Source organism: Antrostomus carolinensis, unplaced genomic scaffold, assembly GCF_000700745.2.
Source record: "Antrostomus carolinensis isolate BGI_N321 unplaced genomic scaffold, ASM70074v2 scaffold53586, whole genome shotgun sequence".
In the NCBI taxonomy this organism is placed as follows: domain Eukaryota; kingdom Metazoa; phylum Chordata; class Aves; order Caprimulgiformes; family Caprimulgidae; genus Antrostomus; species Antrostomus carolinensis.
Genome location: NW_010325089.1, coordinates 1 through 26353, shown reverse-complemented (window position 1 = coordinate 26353; position 26353 = coordinate 1). Strand labels below are relative to the sequence as shown.

At 34.9% G+C, this 26353-nt stretch overlaps 1 protein-coding gene across 1 annotated transcript; it reads left to right on the top strand.

Annotated features, from left to right (window-relative positions):
• Nucleotides 1-5: 5 nt before the first annotated feature.
• Nucleotides 6-24475, top strand: SLC27A6 (solute carrier family 27 member 6; the record flags this gene model as incomplete). Its single annotated transcript, XM_010171083.2, has 5 exons — nt 6-504; nt 9343-9549; nt 11686-11844; nt 12890-13014; nt 24281-24475. Coding segments are annotated over 5 exons (1185 nt in total), but the record flags the coding sequence as incomplete, so codon positions are not given.
• Nucleotides 24476-26353: the final 1878 nt, after the last annotated feature.

Genomic DNA, 26353 nt, shown 5'->3' with positions numbered 1-26353 from the left:
GCTGGAACAACCGTTATCTGCTCCCAATGCCCGCCTGGGTAGCGGGTGCTGCCGCCGGGCTTGTCTCCTTGCACCTCATCCAGAAACTCCTCTTCCCCTACTTCTGGGCTGACCTGAGGTACCTGCTGAAAGTACTGATGTATGGGCTGAGAGTGGAGATGTATCGGCTGCAAGGGAGGATTGTCACCGTCCTGGACAAGTTTGTGAAGCTGGCTGAGAAGCAGCCCCACAAGCCGTTCCTCATCTACGAAGGGAAAGTGCACACTTACCGGGATGTGGACAGGAGAAGTAACAGGGTAGCACAAGTCTTCCTACACCATGGGGCTCTGAAGAAGGGTGACACGGTGGCCTTGCTGATGGGCAATGAGCCAGACTTCATCCACGTGTGGTTTGGACTGGCCAAGCTGGGCTGTGTGGTGGCTTTCCTCAACTTCAATGTCCGCTCCAGATCTCTCCTGCACTGTGTCCGTAGCTGTGAACCCAAGATACTGGTTGTAGGAGCAGGTAGAGTATACGCCTGATTTATGCATCCAAAGCTTTTAATGTCACATCTCCCCACATGTATGTCTCTCCAGGTCCTTTACTGAAAACCTGATTTTCAGATGTTCACAGAATGATAGAAACCTAGAGCTGGAAGTGGGTTCAAGAGATCATAAAGCTTGAGCCTCTCAGGCAGAATCAAGTATATCCAGGCTTTGGAGATAGCCGTTTAACCTTTTCTTTAAAAATGTGCATTGCAGAAAAGTTTGCAACATCTAAGTACAGGCTGTTCAAGCATTTAATCACTTCAGCAGTTGCTTAATGTGTCTCTCAAAAGATTAAAATTACTATCTATTAATAATTTCCCCATTCCTTTTTAATCTTGGTTGTTATGTACTTTCATCTGCTGTGCTATCTCCCTGTCTTTCTAGTGATCAAAACCACTGCAGACTAGAAGGTCTAGGCTCAGACTGTCCAACTCCTGCTGTGCAACTGTTTACAGAGGTACAGTAGTCTTCTAGAGACTAAAATTGAGAGGGTTTTTTACAGGTGTAGCATATGAGGTTGATTTGTAGTAACCAGTTTACTGTTGGTGTTGGATTGTAGAAGAAATTGCTGTGTTTTGAGTAGGAGATCATAGTGTATATTGTGTAAGTTTCCAAAGTATTATGTTATTATTAAGTGTTTCAAAATAATTTAAAATCTTGATGTAGGCATACATCATCATTGTATATTCAAATTGGGCATCAGTTACAGATCCAAAACCTTAACTTGCCTTAGCATTTATGATCAAGTGCGAGTGAACCTGCAATGCTAAAAGATGACACAGAACCTTGACATTTGGTTGGAGGAGGATATTTCAAAATATGAAATATTAATGTTGTCCTGCCTCTCTAAAAAATATTATTTCAAGTCTGGTCTGCCTTATTTCCGTTTCACAACTTTCCTATTACACAGTTTTTGAGGTTTTGCATCCATGACACCTAAGTGGCAGAATTTTCTTCCATCTGTTCTCTGCTGCTGCAAATTTGTGCTTTCAAAAGTGTGTTTAAGAATTTTCCCTGGCATATTTTTTAATTATCAGTTTTGTCATTCTGATTGTATATGGTATGCTCGATTAAGAATGCTTGGTAATTAAAACAATTTAAAAAATCCAATTTAAATATAATCCCAAAACACATGGTAGCAATGCTTCTGAACTGACAGTTCTTAATTTTGCCTTCTCCCTTACTTAATTTAAAATATCTCATTTAACACCCTTTCATGAATATGTGCTTTTGAGTGTATAGATTCAGGAATGGAATTAATGTTCAGGGCATTCTTGCTCATTGACTGTGGTGAAGGAGAACTTTGAATCAAAACTTGTATCTAAGAGTAGTCTTTATTAAATTGAGATCTTAACTAATGAATGAAAAGCACATTTGCAAAGCAGGAATCAGGTCCATGTTTCTCCACTCTTAATTGTTACCTGATAGTAAGAGCAACTCCGTTGAACTTGTTTTAGGCTAGGAGTTCGCCTCTGCTCACACAGGAAGAGCTATGTGCAGACAGATTATACAACAGAGTTGCCAACAAGTTAGTCTCTGAGCTAGTCTTTTATGTATTGGTTTTCTTACTTTATTCATGGATTTTAATCTCTGCATTAAACCTGTCGGGCCCTTGAGCCTGCAAGGCTTCACAGTATTCTTCGGGACTTAGAGGTTCTTTTTTATCTGTATCTGTGAAAGCAGTTGAAGTTCTGTTATGTCCTTATTTATTGGCTACACCATAAGGAAAAGGAGGCTCTTCAAAGGAGTCCAGGTTTCGCAGCTGAAGGTTCATGTACCATTCTGTGACGGTGTGGACAAACCCATACCACTCTTGAAACAAAAGCATATTATACATTATTATGTATGCAATTATTTCTCCCTAATGTTTATAAAAATTACAGGGCAGTGTTTAACACTGAGGTAACACAGTCAGATAATTCTCAGAGGTCTGTTCTTTTCTTTCAGTGTTAATGTGTGTTTCAAGAGATTCTTTCTTATCAGTAGGCATGACAAACTTTCTTGTGTGTTCTGTTCTTGTGGCACCATTTTCCACAGGGTTGTGCATAACTTGAACATTTTTTTTTTTTTCAAAATATTTCCACTAAAACCAATCAATCTGTGGTCCAGTATCTGTCACTGTCATAGTCAGGCATCATGTTTGGCAACTATAACTGTTTTTTTAATCAGAGATCAGTATGTAATGGTATTTCTGGATAGTGGAAATTCTAATTTTCAGAAATATGTAGTTTTTTTCACCCTCCACACACAAATATAGGCTTTACTTAGCAATTCCAGTTCTTGTAGCAGTTACAAAACTATCTTTTCAATATTTTGGATGACTTTCAGTTTGGTTCCTGTACTGCAGCAGAGCAGAAATCATCCCCTTAACAATTTGATCATTACTCTCTGTGCTCAGCAAGAACAAATTTGCTCTTGAAATTAGTATCTGTAAGGGCATATTAAATCAGGAACCTGTATTCAAATCCACTTAATATTAAGGTTTCGTTTGTGCTGAAGGGAGCCTTCCACCTTCTGCTGATATCTGGAAAAGTTCCCACAGATAATTGTTTATTGCTGCATCTTCCCTGCTCAGAATGGTGGTGTAGCCTTTCTCTGTGTGAGATGGTTGCATCTTGCAGCTTCTTTTGGTACATCTCATCATTTTTCCAAAATGCTTTTATTTCTCACAAATATGATACCTCTATGCAAAGAGGCTGGGTACTATTTATGGTTGTAATTTCTTCTGTGCCTTGTTCAGTCTTTCATGCTGCCTCTTGCAAGTTCCCTTTCATTTGTGGAATTTGTACTCTTCAGTTTTGTGTTGTGCCTGCAAGTTTTTCAGAGGTTGTGGTTTCGTAACTCGTTACAATTAGTATCATCTTGTCTTTCCTTTCGCACTTGCAGTCAGACTTTTTTCAGGTCTGACAACTCTCTTGATAGTTTGATTGCTTTTTGTAACCTTAGATGGGAGTCTTCCAATAGTACTGAAATTTAAGGGTTTGGTTCTGGCTTATATATTCTACAAACTCTCTGCAATTTAATATTTTATGCTTAAGCCTCAGATGTGTTACAAAAACTTGAAAAATTCTCCCTTATGTCAGTTTCTTACATGAAATGGGTATCTCTAAAAGGTTGGGGTTTTTTTTCTGTGACAGCAATGTTACTTTAATTCATTTAGCACAGTCCAGTAACTTGTTTTCTTCCTTCTCATCCAAATGCAGACCGTAAGGCAAATATAGGTTCTCTGATTTGCCAATATTTAGACTTTGTGTTCCTTTCCAGTATTTTCAATTGCCTTTGTGGCAAAGAGAGAGATTTTGCTTTAGCTACTTTCATTTGTCTGCTGTGTTTCTGGAGCATTTATCTCTTGCATTAATGTGTTATGTAACATTCTCACACTTCCATTCCCAGAAACACTGTCTAGCACCACTCCCATTCTGGGAATGTTCGTTGAAAGAGATTCAAAAGTTGGAGTTTAATAATGCATTTTTAATAGAACAGCAGTTAACTAACATGTCAGTAAATGAGGAACTTGTAAATGAGAAGAAAAGAATCTGAGTGCCCTTCTCTCTATCAGACTGCCAGCATTAGCTTACTCTAACAGCAATCTGAGCTGTTTAAAAGATATTAGTCCTTCCTACATTTGTTACCAGATTATGTCATCCTTATTTGTTTAAAAACTACTGATTAAACAGAGGAGCAAAGTACTGCTTAAAATAAAGGCACCTTTTAGGGCACTGTGTCCTTTCTAGGAAATATTTCTATTCATTGGATTCTTGCTTGAACAAAGGATTATATTTCATCTTTTGGACAGTACCTGTTTATCAGCAATACTATTAAACAACACTTACAACCTGGTGACCCCACCAGAAGGATACAAATGGAATTTGCAATTGCATTTATAGTGGGTTGCTACTTGTAGGAGTTCAGCTCTTAGTCAGACATCTCAGTTTGCCATCATGACTTCTGATGCAAGGATCCAACTGTGAGAGGATTGCATTACTAAACTCCATGAGACTGATTACCATCAGTCCTGATGGCAGAGGCTCTCCAAGGGAGTGTACATGCTGCATGGACAAGTGTGGGCTGCAGGGACTGCTTGAGCAGGGGTGAAGGACCAAGGTGACCTCCAGAGGTCCCTCCCAACCACAGCCATTCTGTGATTCTGCAGTTCTGTACAGAATTACATCGCCCAGCTACGCAAGTACAGCATTTTGCTGGCCAGGATACTTTACTCATGAGGCACCAGCAGTGCTTTCTGCTGCTGCCAAGTGTATTCTGAATTTCTCACCATCTGAGCTCAGAAACAGGGTTTATGCTGGCAGGAATAAAGTTCAGACAGAAATGTGTCTAAATCCTGGAGAAAAAGAGTAAACAAAGTCTTTTTAGGTAGTTGTAAATTAGAGTCGTATGGTGTTATATACAAGCAGCAATATCATCTCTCATATGTCAGTCACTGAGTGGGGAAAAAAAAAGGATTTTATCAAAACTATATTTTCTTAACTATTTGGAATAAAAAACTATTTAGACCTAAACATTTAGGACAAGGAAACCATAGAAGACCTGCAGAAGACACTCTTACCTGCTCTGCTAGGCACCACGTCTCTGATCACTTGCTTTTACCTAATCTATGTCTCTGTCCCAGATGGCCTTTGAGTGGAAAACGGTGCCAGTTGTGATTCCCAAGATGGTTTCTGTTTGCTACTTTTACTGCCTTCAGTGGTGTTTCAAGATACCAACACTGATCCTGAGCCACAACTGAAAATTGTAATTGCTGTTATTATTACTCAGTGAGACTAAGTGCTGAGTGTAAGGAGTCAATTAAGGGATCAAATACAAATAACAATTATTTTCTGCGGCCAGTGTGGAGGAGAGTTTGGACTTGCTGTAGCTGACTGAGCATATAAACCAGGGCACATATCAAAGTTATGTAAGAACCATTTCATACAGTTTTCCTTCCAAGTAACTTTCTGTTCAGTACAAGTTGATCTCATAATCTGATATATTCCTTTCATCAGTGTAGGACTGTCCTTGCCAACAGGCTACATTGTTTCTTTACCAGAAAGTAACATAAGAAACCTTTTGTGCAACTTGGAGCCTAGGGCAGTAGTTCAAAACTGAAGCCTATTTTCCTTGCTTTCTCAAAAGATGTAACTGAGCTATGTATTCATGTGAATTTAATGTAACAGTTTCACAAACTTTTTGTTGAATAATGAAATTCTTTAAAAGCAAGAGGGAAAAGAAAGGCAAAAAAAAAAGTGGAGCATATGAATCTTGACCAATTACAGATACTGTTTTTCCTGTAAACAAGTACTTGAGAGAAACCACAAGCTTAAATAGCTAAATTGCTTTGCTATAATTGCTTTCCTATGTGGTGAAGTGCACATAGCAGGTACATCTAGAAATAATCAAACTATAATTCCTCCAAGAGGGCAGTTTTTTCCTTACACATGGACAAGATGGTATGTAAAGACCAATGAGCCCTACGCAACATCTGGCACAGAAGTTCTTTGTTCACGAAGCAAAACATGAGTTGACTATCATCAGAATTATTCTTTGGAAATATGTTAGTACAACTGAGAGTTATCTTCAAAAACTCCATGCTCCTATGTGTTCCAGAAGTAATTTTCAGTTTCTGGCACTTTGAATGCAGCTGTTTTAAATTACCCTTTCTTGTTCAGGAAATCACTTACTGTTTCTGCTGTTCTCTGCTATCTAAGTAGAAATTTCTTTCAAGATAACCTATCGTTACAAGCTGTTGACATATTGTTCCAAGTACTAGATTCATCAGCACAGAATAAAAATTCTATTGTATAATTGATTTGTAGTTCAGTAGGAGTTAAAATACCAAACAAGCCTCTGTGCAACAACAAAAACCATAGATTTTTGTAGTGTCTAGAGAAACAATAAACAGTGTGTTTGTTTAATTTGAAGGTTGATCTTAATTATTTAGAGTAGTTATGTTTCAATCTGCTAAAAGGTAGTTATAGTCTCCTGTCATTCTTGAATCTTAAATGATTGTGTCTGTAGAGTTGAAATTAATAGTTGTCATCTTTCTTCATTTGAAGGAAGGAAAGAAAAGAGGCAATAAGAAAAAGAAGAGGTGGATCCTCTTCTTCTTGACAGACTCGCACTTTATGTTACTCAAATATGCAGAGAACTTGGTGCGTATCTTCTCAAGAACTTCTGAATACTAAAAAACTAGAAATACTTGTGAATTTCTTCATGTTGTGCAGTCTTAAACAAAAATTTAGAGAAGTTAAGAGTTGAAAAGTAATGCAGCTTCATCTTCATCACTTCCAAAAATTTAGAAAATTAAAGAATTTAAGGAAATGCAAGAAGGAATGAATTTATCTATGGAAAATAAGGAAATGCTACAATGGTCCCTTTGGTATCTGCAGTACTCAAAAAGGGTGAAACTCACTGGGGTTTTTTTTACCAGACCTTTTGCAAGAGTATAGTAGTATAGTTTTTTCCATCAAACAATAGGTGAAATTTCATTTACAGTTACACTTTAGTTACACAGGATAATTTTGCGTGATGACTTTTATTGGGCAGTTTTTCTCAGTATTTGTATATCACGTTTGTTAAGTAGTAAGGATACTACACAGGATGAACAGCTGAGTCTGGTTCAAATGACTACTGGAAGCTGGAAAAGCCAAGAAATTCTTAACAATCCTTAACAATTAACAATCCTTAACATCCTTGTGGGCCCTGTAGTTGGAGTCAGTGCACCAGTAAAGAATATAGAGAATTCTGTGTTCTTTTACTATCTTTGAGAACTGAAATGGAGCTCCAGTCGCTTCTAATGTCTGTGATTCTTTTGCTAGGTTCTCAGCCTAAGTTGCATCTACTCAAACTATCTATAATATATCTAAATATACTATCTAAATATACTATTAGTATATTTAAGAGACATATATGTGTATATATGCATAATAGAAAGGCAAAATCAGTATTAGAAGGTAGTAAGTATATAGTTATTCTGTCACACTTGGTTTATTAGTAGATGTTTTTCATTAGAAACAATACTCTTGTATTTTCATATTTATTACTTGAAAACTATACACTGATTTTATAATACAACAGCAAAACAGAATTAATATGCCAATGAACCTTGACTTTCAGTGTGTCAGGTTTCTTCTGTTAACACTATTGTCCTTAACATTATTATTTTTTTAATTCTATTGCTTTGTATGATGAAAGGGGACTGTACTCCAGTGATTCAAACAGGAGGCTATCAATCTTTTAGATTTTCGTAATTAATTGGGTGATTCCTTCCTGAAATTATTCTGCAGTGCAATGAAGTTAGAACACAGAAATTTTAATGTCACACTCCATCAGATCTATTTTCTACACATTCATAAAATATCTAGAACTTGTACTCTGTAGGCTTTAGGTTTGTAAGACATATGTTTAGTTAGCAATAGGTGGCTATATCTCTGTTACAGTAATAGAGATTAGTATGTCATTCATTAAAATACTTACAGCAGTCTGTCATTAGGAAGGTAGTTCTGAAAGGTTAAAAATCTTCAGTTATTTGGGTGTAAAATTGTGCAATGGTGTTCTGGCAATGGTATCCCTATTTAATATTTGCAAAATGAGCTTGAGGTTGACATGAGGATTTGAAATGCTGGCTCTGGCAATGCCTCATCATGAGGTTCTGTATGAGTCATGTCAACTTTGTTTGTTTATTCATCTATAAAAAGTGATATAATAACATAAATTTATACCCACAGGGATATTTGCAAGATTAATTACATAGGCTGAGATCCAGCAAAGCACTTAAGTGTAAATGAGTCTTTAAGTATATGAATAGTTCTATTGAAACCAATTTTATTCCTATTCATGAGAACTGTCCTGGATTAGTACTTTGATGCTTGTGCAGTGTTCTGAGAAATTGACAGATTGTAAAAATGCTTAGAAATGTAAACATAAATACCAAATGTATTATGTAAAGATTGGCCTCTATTTTTAGTTTTTCTTTTTGTTTAATCTGATACTCTCTTTCATAATTTCTTTCCTGATAAGCCAACAAAATAGATCTTAGTTATGCAGCTGTTTTTATTTTATAGAAATGAGTTTCTGTTTATATTCAGGTAAAAACCAATAGAAGGAATGGCTTTCAGTGAATTAACATGTGACTGTAAGAAGGTAAAATTGTCTGATGTACTTAAAATTAGATTTATTAAGGTATCTAAAACACTCAAAGCACCAAATAGATAGCCACATGGTTTTTTGTCAGTGTCTGAGTAAGTCACTGTCCTGTATCATATTTCTGTTCTGTGAAATTCAGGTACTTACTTACTTACATGCTACAGTTTTTTGGTTTGTATATTTGTTTTTAAATTTGTCACTTCTATGCTTTTGAAAAAATATTGCTGATGAGAAATTGCTGTTGAAGGCATCCAGGGAAACCTGCACTGTACTAACCAGCTATGTATATATTTGCCTTGCATCTTCAACAGATTTCTTCATAATCTATTTGAAGTTGAAACTTAACTGTACTTCATGCTGATCTTAGCAATGACAAAAGGTTATCCAAAATTAAGTGGGAAGCAGGAGCTAGTAATCAAGGCTCACCATTTTACCTTGAGGGCTAGTTGGCAATTAGAATGTGTAAGGTCAGCAGTATTTTTGCCACATTATAGCTTGTTTTCAGTGAATTTTCCTTCTAGTTCATAATTATTTTATTTAATTTATTTATGCTAATGGAGTTGACTTTCATTCCACTTTCCATTATAAAAAGTAAAACTTTCACAGGAAAAATACTTTATTCACTAGTTTTGTGAAGACATAATGTAAGTAACATTATTTTCTGTTAATTTTTAAGATTTGCTGGAGACACTGGAAGAAATTCTTCCTAACCTGCAAAAAGATGTTAGTGTTTGGATAATGACCAAAGACTCCACTTTTCCAAGTGTGCATACCCTTTTAGACAAAATAGAAGCTGCATCTGAAGACCCTGTTCCAGCTAATCGACACTCTGCCAACAACCTCAAGTCATCTGTTTTATATATATTTACTTCAGGAACAACAGGTACAGGTCTGCTAAAGAGTCTGTTTTTTTCCTTTAGCTTTCATCTAGAAACTTGATTTTCCAAAACTCTAATCTTTTGGTTCATCTTTTCATATTCTATTCATAGAATATCACATTTCTTATCTGGCAGCATTGTGGTAGGAAATAAACATGTTTCTTTGTCAGTAGCTGTTTATATGCAGTGGTTTATGGGCTTCTCTTCTATTTTTTTCCTGCCACGCTATGAGAAGCTTTACCTCTTATTAATTCACAGCTAAGGTGTTTATAAAGCATTTTGCTTTTTTGGTGGATTTACAATGATAATATTGTTTTGTGATCACATACCACTCCCTAGCTAATATAGCTAACATTGTATCTACATTAAAAAAAAAAAAAAAATTCTAACAAGTAAATAGACATTTGTGTTTTCTTCATTAAGTCAAATTCTATGCAGGTCGCTGTAGAGACAGAAAATAGGATTAAGTTACTAGTCTTTTAGTTTAGAAACAGATGGCTGAATTTATTACCAGTGCTCCAGCAGCTAAGAAGCTAAGACTTTAAAAGACCTGATTACTGACATGGAAAGCAGCATGATGTTGTTAAATAAACAGATTGGCATTCTCATTCAGCTGAACACAAGAGTTTTAGTCACAAGAAGATTTAAAATTAAGGGTTTTTTTTATGGTTTTGTTCCCTCACACAAATATTTTTTCTTTTTTCTTTTGCTTCAGGTTCGGGTGTAAAAATGTCATTCTAGCATAAAATAATTAGGAAAGTATAAATATTGTCAAAAGGTCAGGTATGTTTGTAATACTACTAATATAAATATGGCTGAGCTTTCTGGTTAAAAGTAAGGTTTTTTTAATATTTTAAGTTAAAAAATATTATGGAATTCTCCAGATAGGAAGATTTTGTTCTTACAACTGCATTCGGAATGTCTATGTGAAGTCTGAAATTTTAGTTATGTAGAATTAAAAATATTTTTGAATGCTTGTATCTATCACAGTAATTTACATTGGATTTCTTATATATGCCATGTAACTAAAATAATAAGATTTGTTTAGTCTGACAAATATGGAATAAATAATTCTAATATAAACTAACCGAGCATTTTCACACTTTTTGATAAAGCAAGAGCATAGTATTGATCTTAAAATCAGTTACTGGTAAACTTAGTTAAAAGAAAGAAGTATCTTTCAGAGTCTCTAGCCAGCTGTCTGTAAAGGCAGAAGGAAAAAACTCAAGACTTTAGAGCAATTCTTGCCATAAGTAGTTCACTGGCAACATAGGCTCATTGCCTTTGTGTGATGGGCTTTGGAATAGCTTTGAAGTGTAGATAAATCTCACGTATTATGCTTCAATTTAACAGCTCTAGTTAAGTCTTCAAACAGTAGCTTTATGAGAATAGGTTAGAAAACTTGATGAATCAATAAGTTTTTTGAAATTTTTAATAGTTCTCACTGTTCATCATCAGGACTCAGCCTGAAATTTATGTGTGTATATGAGAATATATATGAAACAAGAACACATCCCCTACTCAAAGTACTAGGTACCAGACTAGCAGCCCAAGAAGATACTGCATGTGAGTGTGAATGTTGATGAACAGTAATTCTGTCCTGAGCTTGAAAAAATTCATTAAGAAGAACCTAACTGGACTAGACTTTTTAGTGGATTTTCTTTTTTAATTCTACAAAGTCTTCATAGCATTCTAAAACAAATAGGTCAACTTAGATGTACGTATCTTAGATAAGCACCCACTACATTATCTACTTTGTGTAGGTCCCATACCTTTATTAATCACATGACATTCACTGTGACTCGTGCCTGAAAAAGATTAGTGTGATGCCTCTTTATGTTAAAGGAAGTCGGTATGTACAATAAATGCTTTTGGCCCTTTGTTGGCTCTATATAATTTGTTAGCATGCTAACCATGGAATTAATGTTTCCAACTATTTGAATTGACTTGACATCAGATTAAATAACTAAGAGACAAGGTTACACTGTTTTATATGTCTTTATATGTATAGAAAAAACATGCACTGGAAGAAGTAGTTGACTAATTTATGGTTTTAGAGACTTTACACAGGAAAAAAAAAAAAAAGAAATTGAGTTCTCTTTAAGAGAAGCTTTATGCATGGTTTTGTGTTTTCTTTACAGGTCTTCCGAAGGCTGCGGTCATCAGTCACATGCAGGTTCTTAAAGGAGCTGCTGGACTGTGGGCTTTTGGCGCTACTGCAGAAGACATCATTTATATTACTCTGCCTCTTTATCACAGTGCAGCATCCCTTCTTGGCATTGGTGGATGTGTTGAATTGGGTAGGGCTCATTTCATTTAATTGTGTTGTTAACAGAGAATTAATTATTGTAAAAATGTATGAGACACACAGGTTCACTGCCATTAGAGAAACTAAAGCTTTGCTGAAATCAAATGCATAGTCTTTTCGGAATAGCTTTATATTTCTGTATTTTGGGGATGGGAATGTGTTTTAATAGCAAAGGATCTCTTACAAACTATCTTTGTGGTACTGCAGAAGAATTAGTTATAGTCTTTGGTATCACAAGTGTTTTAACTTTCTTTTATATTTAGGTAAAAAGGAATTTAAGGAGATAGGAAAATTTGATACTGTGTATAGTGCGTTAGTATTTGTACAGACTAAGCATTGTTTGGTGGAATAGAACTAAAGTGTATTTTGGTGAACTTGAAAAGACTGATAAATACATTTATAATTAATATTCAGCTTTGTCATTTATCATTAGATTATATTTAACTTTTTTTACGTTTAATTTGTGGACTGTTTCAGCATGGACAATAAAATACATGTTTTACTTAGAAAATGTAGGTGTCCTCAATGGCTGTCTTATAAAAGATTTATTAGGAACTTGATGGAAAATATTTCCTGTTTCCTGAAGCATCAAGGACAAGTCAAAGCGAGGGAAAGATCATTGGATTATGGATTAATTCTGTCTGAATCTGCACCGATTAATGCTTTCTTTGTTAAAAAATGAGGTTTCAGTGATACCTAAATGCTTTGCTAATTCAGGCTGACTTCTCTGGATATTTTTAGTTAAACTCTTTTGAATAATGTTACAACACCAACAAAGAGAAGTTGTCTTCTTGCCTTTAGCCTCTTCTCTATAGGTTTACTGTCTCACTAAGGAAGAGACTGGGTTCATCTCCCTTTTTTCTCTGATAGGTTTGAACACACATCTTCTAATAAAATAGGTTAAATACCAAATAGTTCTCTGAATGAGGCTGCTTTTAGTTCCTTTTATGTTCTGTGTTATAGAAACAGTGAACATAGCTAGCTAAGCTGCCATATAGAGAAAATACTTCATTTCCTTTTCTACTGTTTCCTTAAAGGTGCAACCTGTGTGTTAAAAAAGAAGTTCTCAGCTAGTCAGTTTTGGAGTGACTGTAAAAAGTACAATGTGACTGTCATCCAGTACATTGGAGAACTTTGCCGTTACCTTTGCAGCCAGCCAGTGGTAAGTGGAACCAAAATGATGCATATTTGTCTGTAAATGATGTGTACATTTATTGTTCTTAATGTGGTTATGTTAAAAGGGAAATAAAACTGTATTGAACCTCTCTCTCTACCCTTCTTTTTATGTGAGGTTCTTAAACTATTTGATGAGCTGTAGACTGTAAAAAAACAAATGGCTTGAATCAAGAAGATGTTAAAATATTAAAAGAAAAAATACTATTTCACAGAGTTTCACAAGGTAAGTTCAGAAACCCAGGATTACTGTTCAATGTTTTTTCAGAATTTTCAAAACTTTTTTTCTTGACACGTAAGTGTATTGGAGGTCTCGTTTTGTAGGTTATGTTTTAGCACTGTTTTGGCTTGTGGAATGTGCTTATTTTGAGACCATCTAAACCATATTTTAAAGTTTGTAAGGAGTTTGGTCTAGCTTAGTAGCTCAAAGGAAGAATGCCTTTTATTCCAATCAGAGAGCTATTCCAGACAACAAAAGCTAGTTTTGTTAAAATGACATTCCTCCCTGAAAGCCCTAACATGAAAATGCTTCTTTTCCCTGAGCAGTCAGTGGTGTGATGGTCTGCCTATATGGTATCAAGTATGAAGTATGCTGAACCTGTTCTAATTAACTCGTATAGATGACTTAGGTTAACTGAACTAACTCTTGATCTGGCTGTTTTCTTGTATGTTTCTATAGCTACCCATTGATGACAGAGAGAGCTCAAGACATTTAGGCTAAGCTAAATGCCTAAAATTTGTTGGATTAACTCAAGATGTATGGAATAATATAGACAGAACAGGTATAATCTGTTGCATAACAAAGCCAACTGATTTTCTGTCCTCAAATGCTTGTGCTAAATGTTTCAAAATTAATAAGAAACAAACATTCATAGTCCAGGATAAACTAAAATTCACCTTGCTAATGCTGGCAACTTCCACGCATTTGTGAGCTGCATGTTGTCCTACATTATGTTTCAGTAATAAATCCTAACTATCTGTTACATCATGCATTATCTTACCTGGTTAAGCATTTTAATAAATAACTTTACACAGTTACTTATGATTAGAAACAGCTTTTATTTTTAATACTAAATAAAAATAAATAACAGCTTCCATGGACCTGTATAACATTAAGCAAAAAACCCTATATCCTCTTTTAATTTAATAAAATGTTTAGGAGAACACAAAATTATTTTTGAAAATGTACAGAAGTTGGATGCATTGCAACTGTTATTTCTTTGAATATTCTCCCTTTGCCTCTGTCATAATTCTGTGATTTCAAAAAAATAATAAGTGGTTTATTTCCTTTTCAGTGAATTTTATTGAAATTATACACCTCTTAGAAAATGGTGACAATGATTCAAATTAATTAATCTGAAAATTATTTTGTAATCCAAGTCCTCATTATATGATTTTCAAGAACAACCTTGTCCTTAAGGAGTGTTCCAATAATTTGAAGAGAATGCAAATCAGTCTTGTTTTCCAGCAGAATAACAATTTGCATTGATATCTCAAGTTGCTGACCAAAGAATGCAGAAGGTCAGTGTTCATAAGATATTGGATTTTTTTTCCTCCTAAAAAATTCAGAAGTACGTTTAGGTAGTGTAGTGGCAAGCCATAATACTACAGCTCTGTGTGTGCATGCCTCAGCAAAGAGAAGGTTCTTGAATTAAAGAAGGCATGGCTGACGTCCACCACTGGCTGTGATGTGAAACTAGAATAGTGATGCCTTTAGTTTATTGTGGTTTTTTAATTTTTATTTGTTTAGCTTTTTAACTTTATAATAAAAGAAACAAACAAACAAGTTGCAGGTTAATTAATTAGAGACCATAAGAAAAATCAAAACATATGAAGGGCCTAGCTATTATAAACTGTTCTTTTTCTTCATTGTAGGCTAACATTATTTCCCTTCTCTCCAGCACTTCCCAACTTTTACTGTATTTGCAGATATTTATTGTTCCCCTTTCCTGTCCTTTAACTGCACAGTTAGAGCATGGCATTTTGTTTTACCCATTTTATCCTGTTCAGTATCTTAAAGCAGGAACAATAGATTTATATACTTCATTTTTTAAAACAAACTTCTTCATTTTAAAATCCTTACCAAGCTATCGTAAAGTTAAAGGAGTTTTAAATTTTGCAAATAAAGTTGTTTTTACCATCATTAGCTATTTATATATTGTATATATATTTATACCACCATTAACTATTCATTAACTATATGACTGTTCTATTTATTATTTTATGTGCACACTTTCTAGGAGTTGGCATATCTAAACTCTTTGCTCTATGAGGCCATGGTTTTGGTCTTTTTTTTTGCCAGTTGGCTAAAGAGAAGCCTGATGTACCTCATAAAAAAAATTAAATTATAAAATTAATCAGTTTGACAGCTAGGTACTTGAAGAAACATAGTAAGTATTTGTCATGTTAAAACTGGTAGAGAAACATGTTCACACAAATAAGTGGAAGAATTTTAAATATGTTATGCAACATTATTATTTTTCAAGTAAGTGAAATAATTTGCCAAATTGTTGTCTCTCTAAGTTTCATTAACTTCGCAGTACTATGTATACGTGCAGCAGGAGAAAGATGGCTAAGACAAGTTTTAAAGCTCTGTGAAGGTATTATGTGGGCAGTGTTCTCAAGATTAGAGTACTATAAAGCCCTTCTAATTAACATAGATTAAAACCATAGCAATTATCTTAAGTGCTTAATTTGTTTCTTTAATATTAAACTTGAAATACATGGTATATTTCTAATAGTTGGAGGCCACAGTGTGGCCTCTTATTTAATAGATTTTGAACAGAACTTTTGGCAAGTCTCCGTGGTATCATATAGACTCTTGGTTTAGCTTTCCTTATTAATTTTGTCTTGTTTGATCTTTCTGCCTCCCACTCACATCTGCAACAGCTCTTGAAGACTGTTTTGCAGTAGAATTTTTCTGAAACGTGCTGCATCCAGTTTGGTTTAGTAACCTGTTGTCTGGAAAGAACATTTGTTAGACAAGGAAGTTGTCTCTTTTTCCTTAATTATGAGTACAAAGACCTTGCATTATGTGACTTACATAAGATTTTTCTGTACTCCTAAATAAGAGAGTAATCCTCATGCCTGCCCTCTTCCAAGCAATTTTTCTGCAGTCTTTTGATAATAGTGAAAGTAAAAGAGACAGCATTGATGGCTAGTAGCCATCAGTAGCTATAAAATGGATCCTGCTCCAAGATATTAGCATGACTACTCCAGTGAAAGAGACTATTCAGCAAATTAATAACTTGGTCTTGCTGGCTGACATTGCTCAAAGTCCCTATTAACAGTGATCTGTGAGATTTCAGAAGTATGGCATAGCATAGCGCCCAATTTCCTCTCTAAGCAAAGGTCTTGGAAATATTTCTTTGCTAATCTGTGGATATATTTTCCTTAGAGGGTTGCAAAACATTTAAAATGCAACATTTAATGTGTATACAAAATATTCCTAAAGCACTTGCAGATTTATTTCAAATTTGAAGTAACGAGCTATTTAAATAACACTGAAGCTTTTTGAAATATATGAATGATAATGCAGCATCTCTTTCCTGCCTTTCTGTAAAGCAGACCTGAATCCCAAAGTGGCTCACAAGCAGAGGATAGAATCAGTTTTCTTTATCATTATGTCCTGTCTGCTACTCTAATAAACTGTCATACGTTATTACATTAATTGTATGATTTATGATACCTTCCATGAACTTGGTAAGCTCTCTATTATAACCAGAGTTCACTTCTACTTATATTCAAAGTCTATTTCACAACTCATTATACCACTAGTTAGAAATTTTCTTTCAATACATGTCCTCTTTTGTGTCTACTCATCCTTTGGCATCAGTAACTTTCCTGTTTCTTTGGGGTTACCTCAAGGGTATAAACCCTTGTATAACAGCTTTCAGACTTAATTTCGTTAAGCTGAAGCAAGCCAATCTTTCAACTAGATCCAGTTTGGCCAAGGTTTCTTTGGATAAGATTAAGATCTCTGAAGTGACTTTACAAAAGTTGCTAAAGGATTTTTTTTTTTAAAACTTCTGTGTCACAACAATAGTAATTTAGAAGGAGAAAACAAGGAAGGCAATACTACTGAGATACACAGAATGAACACTTGTATCCCTGCAGTTTACTCAAATGTTGTGGGAAGAGGTGTAAGAATGGGGTTTTATATGTATTGGATAGCGCTGTCCAACCTAGAAACAGATTTCTTTAAAGGAAGGGAATTTGATATTAAGGTAAGGAAGGAAAAATGAATCAGCAAGTACTTCTGTACAATGCAGGTTTTACTTGACATCACATTTTCTTCCCCACTAAACTTTAGCTCATTTTGTGTTTAGTACTGAAAATTGTTCTTTCTTATATCATTAAAATGTGGAGTGGAAATTTGTTAAGCCTCTTGCAGGTTTTCAGCATCAACATTTTATTAAATATCCTAAACCAGTAATGTGTCACAGTTACAGACAACCACATCTGTACCTTCTATTTGAAGATTCTAAATAATCTCTGTATGTCATTACAATTTTATTTACTGGGGGGAACTTTGCAATTTATTTATTTTTCTAGTAACCTGTATTTTTTAAAAAAAAAAATCTGCATATGTCATAATCAGACATCATTCTTTGTTGTTACTGATTTACTATAGTATTAACAGTGCTTAAGAAGAGAAATGAACACTGTTTGCACATACAGTTAGAGAAGACAGAATTTTTAGACTAAGAATGTATTCAGCATATCTGAAATGAAGCTTAGAAATGGACCCGGGATTTGGAAGCTTGTATTTTTTCCCTCCAGACTATATCAATTTAGCTAATAAAAAATATACTGTATATCACAACAAACTTTGTCTGTACTTTAAGCTGCCATGACTACAACAACAGTATTATTTTTTAAAAGTGAGTTTAAAATCAGATTATAATCCTGTCCATTTTGGCTACTGCCTTCTGATATTTAAATGTACCAGCATACGTCTCTTGGACGCCATCCACATGATGATTCTGTGTCTGTTTTCTCATTCTTCCCACTAATAATGGTAATTTTTTTCAGGTTTTCTTCCTGAAAATGTTATCTCTAATGTTTGTAGAGTTTCTTTGGCCTTAGGAAGCGTTCATTTTCCATACCCAAAACAGCACTAAAGTTTAATTGCAGTGTCAGCTCCTGCGTCTAGCATGGTGACTCAGGACTTTTCTGAGTCTTTAAGAGGTCATATAACTTGACCAATTTCCTTCCTTCCAGCTTCTTTTCCTAGATACTCATCTTTTGGGTTAAGCTAATGGAGTCATGCAGAAAATGTCCTGGTAGTGAAGCATATAAATAACAATCATACTTTTAGAGAGGCAAGCTTCATATTGCTCACAGAATACTGTGTATGATATGGAGTGCAAGAAGTAAGCTATGCGTGCTTTAATTCTCTGAATTGATCTTTGGAAATTTTTGTGTAATTTGTTTTGACTTCTGGGCTTTTGGGGCAATCACCAAAAATACAACAATCTACTTTGTATTACTGGGTGGAACACAGACAAAAGTGACTTTTTTTTTTGGTTGGTAGTTATTTTCAGAGGAAATAGAGGTACAGCTAAAGAAAACGTGCCCTATTAGAACAGCTAAAGGAAGAAAACTCCTTTTAGAATCTAATTCTATTAGATTATCAGGAGAATGAGTAATGAAAGCGTGGTGAGGGTGAGCTTTACTAAGTAGAAAACAACCAGTTCCTGAACTGGAAGGATGTGTCCTGTTCCTAGAATGCTTGTTCCTATCTTATGGTGCATCTCTTCAGTACCCTTCCTGTTTTATTTTACTTGTATTTTTAAATTTGGGTATGTATTTTGCTCAAAAAAATCTAGTTGCATTACTGAAAGGTGACTGTAAGCATTGCATCTTGAAGAATTTATTGCATCTGTTATCACAGTGCCAGTAGAATATCTCTCATCTTACAGTCTCTCTACTAACTACCTGATGCTCCTTTTTTCAGGGTTAAGGTGTCAGAGAACTGGTTAATGTGGTTACACACATTCCTTATATATACATGAATGTAAATCCTCTGTGGTCTCTCCATCATATTTTATATTTAACAGATGTTTGCATTTCTCAGACCCTAAGATTGATTTTAGTTTCATTGAGGTCATAATGCAGGAAACATTTCATGCCTGCTTTGCTTGAAGTTGCCTTTGCTTCTCTCCATTTGGCTTTTCCTGATGCAGAAATGGTAAAAATAGGACAATTAACTTATTCTCTTGTATTCTGTCAAAGCAACTGCTAAGTACATTTTTATATAGCTGCAGTCATGAATCCTTCCTGCACCAATTAATATACTGGTGATGGCACTTCAAAAGGCATTTGTTTTACCAACAACTTAATCATGTAGATAGTCCACATAGTTTACAAAGAACACTTAAGGAGGACAGACTGGCAGATGAAAAATCCCAGATATGTGGTGTTTAGTGTAATAAGGCAAATCTTGACTGGTTGTCAATTAATGACTATACAAATGAAAGAATGGAGAAATAGTGTGTCAGAAACTAATTTATGATGTATGCAGATATTTGGTATACATTTCAAAGACATTATCAGAATGAACTGAAGAAAAATCTGTGTGTAAAGTAAGAACAGTTCTTCCTTATTAATGCTTTAAAAAGGCAGTGATAAAAAATATTTCACCTTTATTATTAGAGATAAATGGGTATAGGTGGAATCCCCATTTTATTTCAGTATCACTCTGGAAGAAAAGAAAAAGGAAAATAAATAAATAGACATTTTAAAAAACCTTGGAAAGCTGTTCTAACATTCTGTTATTCTCAAATCTGTCTTCCTTATTATCTGTAAAGAACTATTAATCACTTTCAGAAACACAAAGCATGAACAAATTATCACAGGACACACATTATTTTAACTTACTTGTGATAGTTGACCAAGTAAGGTACTGAGTCCTTTGTAAATGAGATATTGTGAGGAAATGCAGCTTTTAGCAAAGGAAGTGTCAACTGGGTACTATGCTGTTGCAGCAGGCTAAGAATATGCAGCAGACAATTGCTGCATACCAGCTGTTGCACCACAGCTGACTGGCATGTCACAGCTTGTTTAGATGTCAAGAATGCACAGGGATAGCAGAGCTTATCTCCCAGAAGAGATATGTACTAGGTGACTCCTGGGAATTCCTCCTACTCCTGTAATTCTAGCTACTGTACCAAGGAAGGGTACTGCACCAAGGGAAAATAGTTGATTAAATGTCATTTGAATATGACAGAAATTCAAAGCATGACTATTTAGTGCCATAGTCTGTTTAAAGCATAAATTCTTGCATATTTAATTTATTTTTATTTTCATACATTAGAACACCCTAGGTGTGCATCACTCAATGATACTTCTAGAATTTGTTGGAATTATCATATTTTCCTTCTTTTCTCTTATTTCACACAGAATCACAGAATGTTAGGGATTGGAAGGGACCTCGAAAGATCATCTAGTCCAATCCCCCTGCCGGAGCAGGAACACCTAAATTTATTGCATTTTATTTACTACTTAAGTTTTCGGCCGCAGCGCCTGTGCATACCAACCATACCCTAGAGTTGGACCTTGGCAGTGATCTGGACAATAATATGGATGATGAATACATAGATCAAGTAATAAAAAGATGTTAAAATGGCTAACTCCATTTTATTTACTGTATTTTACTTTCCATTTAAAGTTAGTTACATGTAAAGCTAACATAAATTAATGTCATATATGTTATACAAAAATTTAGATAAAAATATGTAAAAAGAAGTAGTGCGAATTTCCTGACATGTAAAACTAATGTGAATTATCACTGTTTAAAGCTTCTCTCATTATAATAATTCTTTTCATACTTACTAAACCTGCTGGGAGATTAAATTACATATAGTTTCCACTCTTGCAGTTGAAAGACTGCTAAATGCATGACAGTTTTAATGCCTTTTCCCCAGAAAGCCCTGCAGTACTCTTCCGGGATTCTTGTATCAACAGATCTGTACAACTGTGGTGAAGCTGACACAATCACAAATATGGCAGTTGCAGTAATGGAGTCTTAACAGAAAATCTACCTTAACCATGAAGAATTGAATTACTGCCCTCTCTTTTAAGAAAATTTGCTTTGTGTGATCAGTTCTTGATGACATCATGTACCTTCTTTGTATTTTTGCAAAAGGGCTAAATGCATTAATGCTTCTTAAAGTGAGATAGTTGTAAATTGTATTGTTGATAGGTGTTAACATTGCAAGCACAGTAGAATGCTGACCTGTCAAGTTTAATCTGCGTCTTTTCCACTAGAAAAAACAACTTTATGCTGTAGTAATATAAACCAGACAAAATAGCATGAGGAATTTAAGGTATTGAAGCAACTGTACTTATAAATGATAGTGGTTTTGTCCTTTTGGAAGTAACCTGTAATCCATGTAGCCCATTGTTTTCTAGTTCATCCTAGTTTGTGTCTTTTCAGCAACCAGCCATCAATGATTTTATTTTTCTTAAAGTATAAATAGAAGCAAACTCACCTGCTTATTAATTTGATCTCTAGAGATTTTGACTGTTCCTATCCTGATGAATGACCCACTTAATTAGTATATGTATATATACTAATTGCCCCTCTACTCTGCTCTTGTGAGACCTCACCTGGAGTACTGCCTCCAGTTCTGGAGCATAAGAAGGACATGGACCTACAGGAGCGAGTCCAGAGGAGACCACAAGGATGATCAGAGGGCTGGAGCACCTCTCCTCTAAGGACAGGCCAACAGAGTGCTGAAATTAGTATTTATTTCAGCATCTCACACTGCATTAGTAATTTATTTAAATATAGTAGAATTGTGCCATAAAATATGATGTATTAGAAGCTACTAGTGCATAAAGCACATTACCAACTCATACATAAAGCAGTACCAGTATCTTATATGAAAAGAGATCCAGAGTAAGCTTCAGTTTAAGGTCACCTGTTCCTTCTTTTGAAGAAGTTAAACTTCTACACTGAATTAAGGTTAAGCTTCGCTCCCTGGAAGTGTTCAAGGCCAGGCTGGATAAGGCTTTGAGTAACCTGGTCTAGTGGAAGGTGTCCCTGCTGATGGCAGGGGGATTGGAACTAGATGATCTTTAAGGTCCCTTCCAACCCAAACCATTCTATGATTCTATGATTCTGTGATTCTATGATACGTACATATTTGTCTCTTCTGTTCACTGTGGAACAAAAAGCTTTCCTGACAAAGTTCAAAGTAGCACTGAAAAACTTTCTCTTGAAGAAAAGAGTTTGTATTTTTGGTGTTCATTGACAGTATAATGATTTTGAATGTGTAATATAACAGTCCTCATTATTTCGGATATAAGAAAATCTACACTGTTGCATTGTGATACTGCATCTGAAATTGAAAAAAGAAACCACTCCAAAAATTACATCTGTGAGCAATTTTTAGACACTTTGTTCCAGGCTAGGTTCATGGTCAGTTTCATTGTACTATGTAATGCAGCACTTCTTAATAATGATTTAGCATGATTTTAGTGAAGCATGTGCTTGTGTATTTAGAAATGGGTTTTGCATCTAAAGTAAGGTAGGAGAGGAGAAGAGAAAAAGGAAGAGTTGGGTTGTTGTAAAAACAAAATGGTTAGTGACCAAGGGAGGCTGGTGAGTGATGTAGTTTTGAGTTAAAATAGCAGGATAATGCCTCAGATTGCAATCTATGAGCTGTCTGCATCTAGCGAAATAGGTGAGTTCGTTCCTGAAACATTCCAACAAGAGGACTTAATTTCCAGAAGACTCTGAAGCTTAATAAGGATTTTTTTGTCTTTTAGTGGGTTACTGGTTTTGAAGAGGGAAGAAAAAAACTTGATTGGTCTTTGTGATTTAGAGGGGGAACTTAAAATTTCACTGTGCTTGCACTTTTTTTTTTCAGAAGTTAGAAGTCACAATCCTCATGAAAAATTTGATTTGGCCAAGACATAGGCCTCTGAGGAACGCTTCTGTCTATGTACTTAGTAGAAGCTTCACTGTTTTTAACACTGAAAATATTTAAAGATTCCTGTTTCAGTCAGCTGACCAGATCTCTTTGCAGAAATCATTTGTTGTGCTTTTATACCAGACTAAAGATGCTAAAATAGATTTTCACTATAAAGTCATATCTAATTCATACTGGATTAGAGTCGGGAGGGGAAAAGGAAACTATAACAGAGAACAGGGACTATCTGCTTTCCTTAGTATATGTATGTGGATGTGCGTGTTGATATATACATACACATACATATATCTAAAGAGTGTGAATATGTGCATATTTGTGCATATGTATATAGAAAGGTGTTTGTATACATTTATATAAGTGGTATATATATATACAGAGGTATATATATATACACAGAGGTATGTACACACAGTGTCGCAGTACCAGAGTGCTATGCAGTTCTAAAGGTATGCGGTAACAAACTCTACCTATATTTATTTTGTGCTGCCTCACTTCTAGGGCATTCTGTATTGCCACTTGCAATGATTAAAAAGGGAGTCTTATTTTAAAATAAGTGAAATTAAAAAGAAAACACAAAACCACCACAATTTTAGATCTTTTGCCTTCTGATACTTCAACTTAAATCTGATTGTATTTTAAACGTGCTCCATGCAATTGCATGGTTTGGGAATGTATTCATAAAAGTAGAGTCTAACTGAATTGGATGAACACATACTATTGTGTTTCTTGTAATAAAACATGGGAGTTGACAACAGTAAAGCCTCAACATCACCAAGAAATAATGTATTACAAAGAACATTGGAAGTCTTAATATTGAAGGAAATACAGAAGATGACTCATATGCAATGTGTGGGAAGGAATAGATATTACAAGTTTATGAAATCTGATTGTTTCTTATAATCAGTCTGAAGACCCAAGAAAGTAACTTTTAATCTCTGCTGACTTTAATCCCTTGACAGAAATAATTCCTGCCTTTCTCTGTTCTTCACAGTTTTTTAATTCCTCTGGGTGGAAACAGACTGAGATGATACAGTTTTTAAAATATGGAAGCTTTTATATAAATTAATGCATCCCATATGCAAGAAATAATTTACCTGTTCAACAAGATCATAGGTTTTTGATTGCAGTTTGCTACATTGTAGCTGTAAGTGAGCTAAGCCAACTTTCTTTAATTTCTTAATTGTTATTTTTCTTTTTTTGTTGTTTATTCTTGATGTATTTAAAGAACATACATTTTCTGCACAGTATATGAAACAATCAAATGCACTTATCAATATATTATATTTTAAATTCTTTTTTCTTTTTTTTTAACAGAAGGAAGGAGAAAAAAGTCACAAAGTCCGACTAGCAGTTGGAAATGGAGTAAGAAATGATGTATGGAGAGAATTTTTAGACAGATTTGGTGCTGTTAAGATCTGTGAGTTTTATGGTGCCACTGAAGGAAACATTTGTTTCATGAACCACACAGGAAAAATTGGATCTGTTGGACGCACCAATTTCTTTTATAAGGTGACTATTTATTTACATTGCACTTTATAAAAGGGAGTGCAGAAGGTAAATGTGTTTCTCAGTTAGACCACAGGACATGGGTCTGCAATCATACGTCCAAGGTAAATTTTCTTAGTTATTGCAAGTTTAATTGACCCTCTGTAAAATCTTGGCTGACAAAGTATTGCAGATAGTGCTTATCACCCAACCCAGTTACACTTTCAGCAGTAACTTTTTAGTAGGTTTTTCTTAGAGTAACCAAGAGTCAAAAAGGCCTTGCCTCTCTTCTGACAGTTTTGAGTAGGTTCTAAGTAGCATCTAAATCTCGAGTATATTAAACTACAAAAGAGGAAACTGAATTTCTTTTCATATCTAAGAACTTATCATCTGGGAAATAAACATACTAATGCCCTGTTCTGACTTAGTGTTCCACAGAATATATTTAGAGCTGTTTTCAAAGAGTATATTTATATTGCATATTACAATGTAAATATCTGGCATAAATGGTAATGAATAGTAATGAAAACAAAGTAACATAAAGGCAGATATAACTTTAAGAGATATTTTTTATCTAGGCGCAATTAAAAATAAGTAACTCAATTAGACTGCTCTACATCTAGTCTGTGTCATTCGGAAATTTCAAAGATAACACAATACAAATATAATCATTGTTGAGTAATTGTGACAGACCACACTTTCCAAGGGTATTAATTTAAAATTCTATGCCCCTTTATCTACCAAGTCTCCTAAATTTATTTGGTTTGTTCTAGGTTTCTAAAAATAAAAAAAACATACTTTTTTCACTGCTTATATCAGTAGTCTCTGTTTCATATTTCATCAGCTTTGACAATGGAAGTTATATGTCTTGGGGAGGGGGGATACATATTTGTATCACTCCTAGTGGCTTTTCCTTCATCCTTCTGAGTAAATGAATAAGAATTTATTTCAACTTGAAATTCACAGATAGATAGATTTTTCCCTTTAGGTCTTATTAATAGCATCTCTTAAATGGTTTGAGAAGACAGTAAGTAACTTGTGACCCAAGCTTTAGCTAATAATATGAAATATTATTTATCAAGGCTTTCTAGCAAGGAGACTAGATATTTAACATTATGTCGTTATTTATGCCAATTTTTACTCTTTTTGAAATAAATAGGACTACGCACATTGCCTAGAATTTGCAAATTAACTGAGTTACCTATGTATACTGAGATCCCTATCTATATAGAGAAATCCTGCTGACTTAAGTGACATTTGTGCTCCTGAGGAGAACTGATAGTAAAATGTCCTGACAAAACTTTTTTTCAGATAACAGTGTAAAAATTGTGCTTGGAAATACATAGAGGTATCTTCTGATCACTTGCAAATAGATTTCTAGGCAGCATACATTCCAGGGTCCAAAACTCTAATACAGCATCACCACATTATGATCACCGCAGACTACTTTACTACTTGAGGCCAGAGGAATTCTTCACTTCTGGGATAGAAACCCAGACTGCAGGGAGGAATCTGGAAACACTCAGAAAAACACAATAAGAGCTAGTATGTTTTTCAGAAACTGTTGAGAGCTCAGACAAATTTGCTGATTCTCTATTCTACAGATGACTGAAGCTCTGTAGTATGAATGGTGGACATCTGTTGCTGATGGATGTCTAGAAGGGTATAGATCCACGTGGTGGTTTGACCCACAAGTGGGACCATGTGGTCCTGCATTCACTGCCCCAACCCAGTGAGATGGGATGGGAATCACAACAAAGGGGGCACAGGATTAGGAATGAAGGACAGGGACGGCTCACTCACTAGTTATGGTCACGGGCAAAACAGACTCAAACTTGGGGAAGAAAAGTCGATTTATTTCATTGCAAATCATCTAAGTAATGCAACAAGACATAACAACCA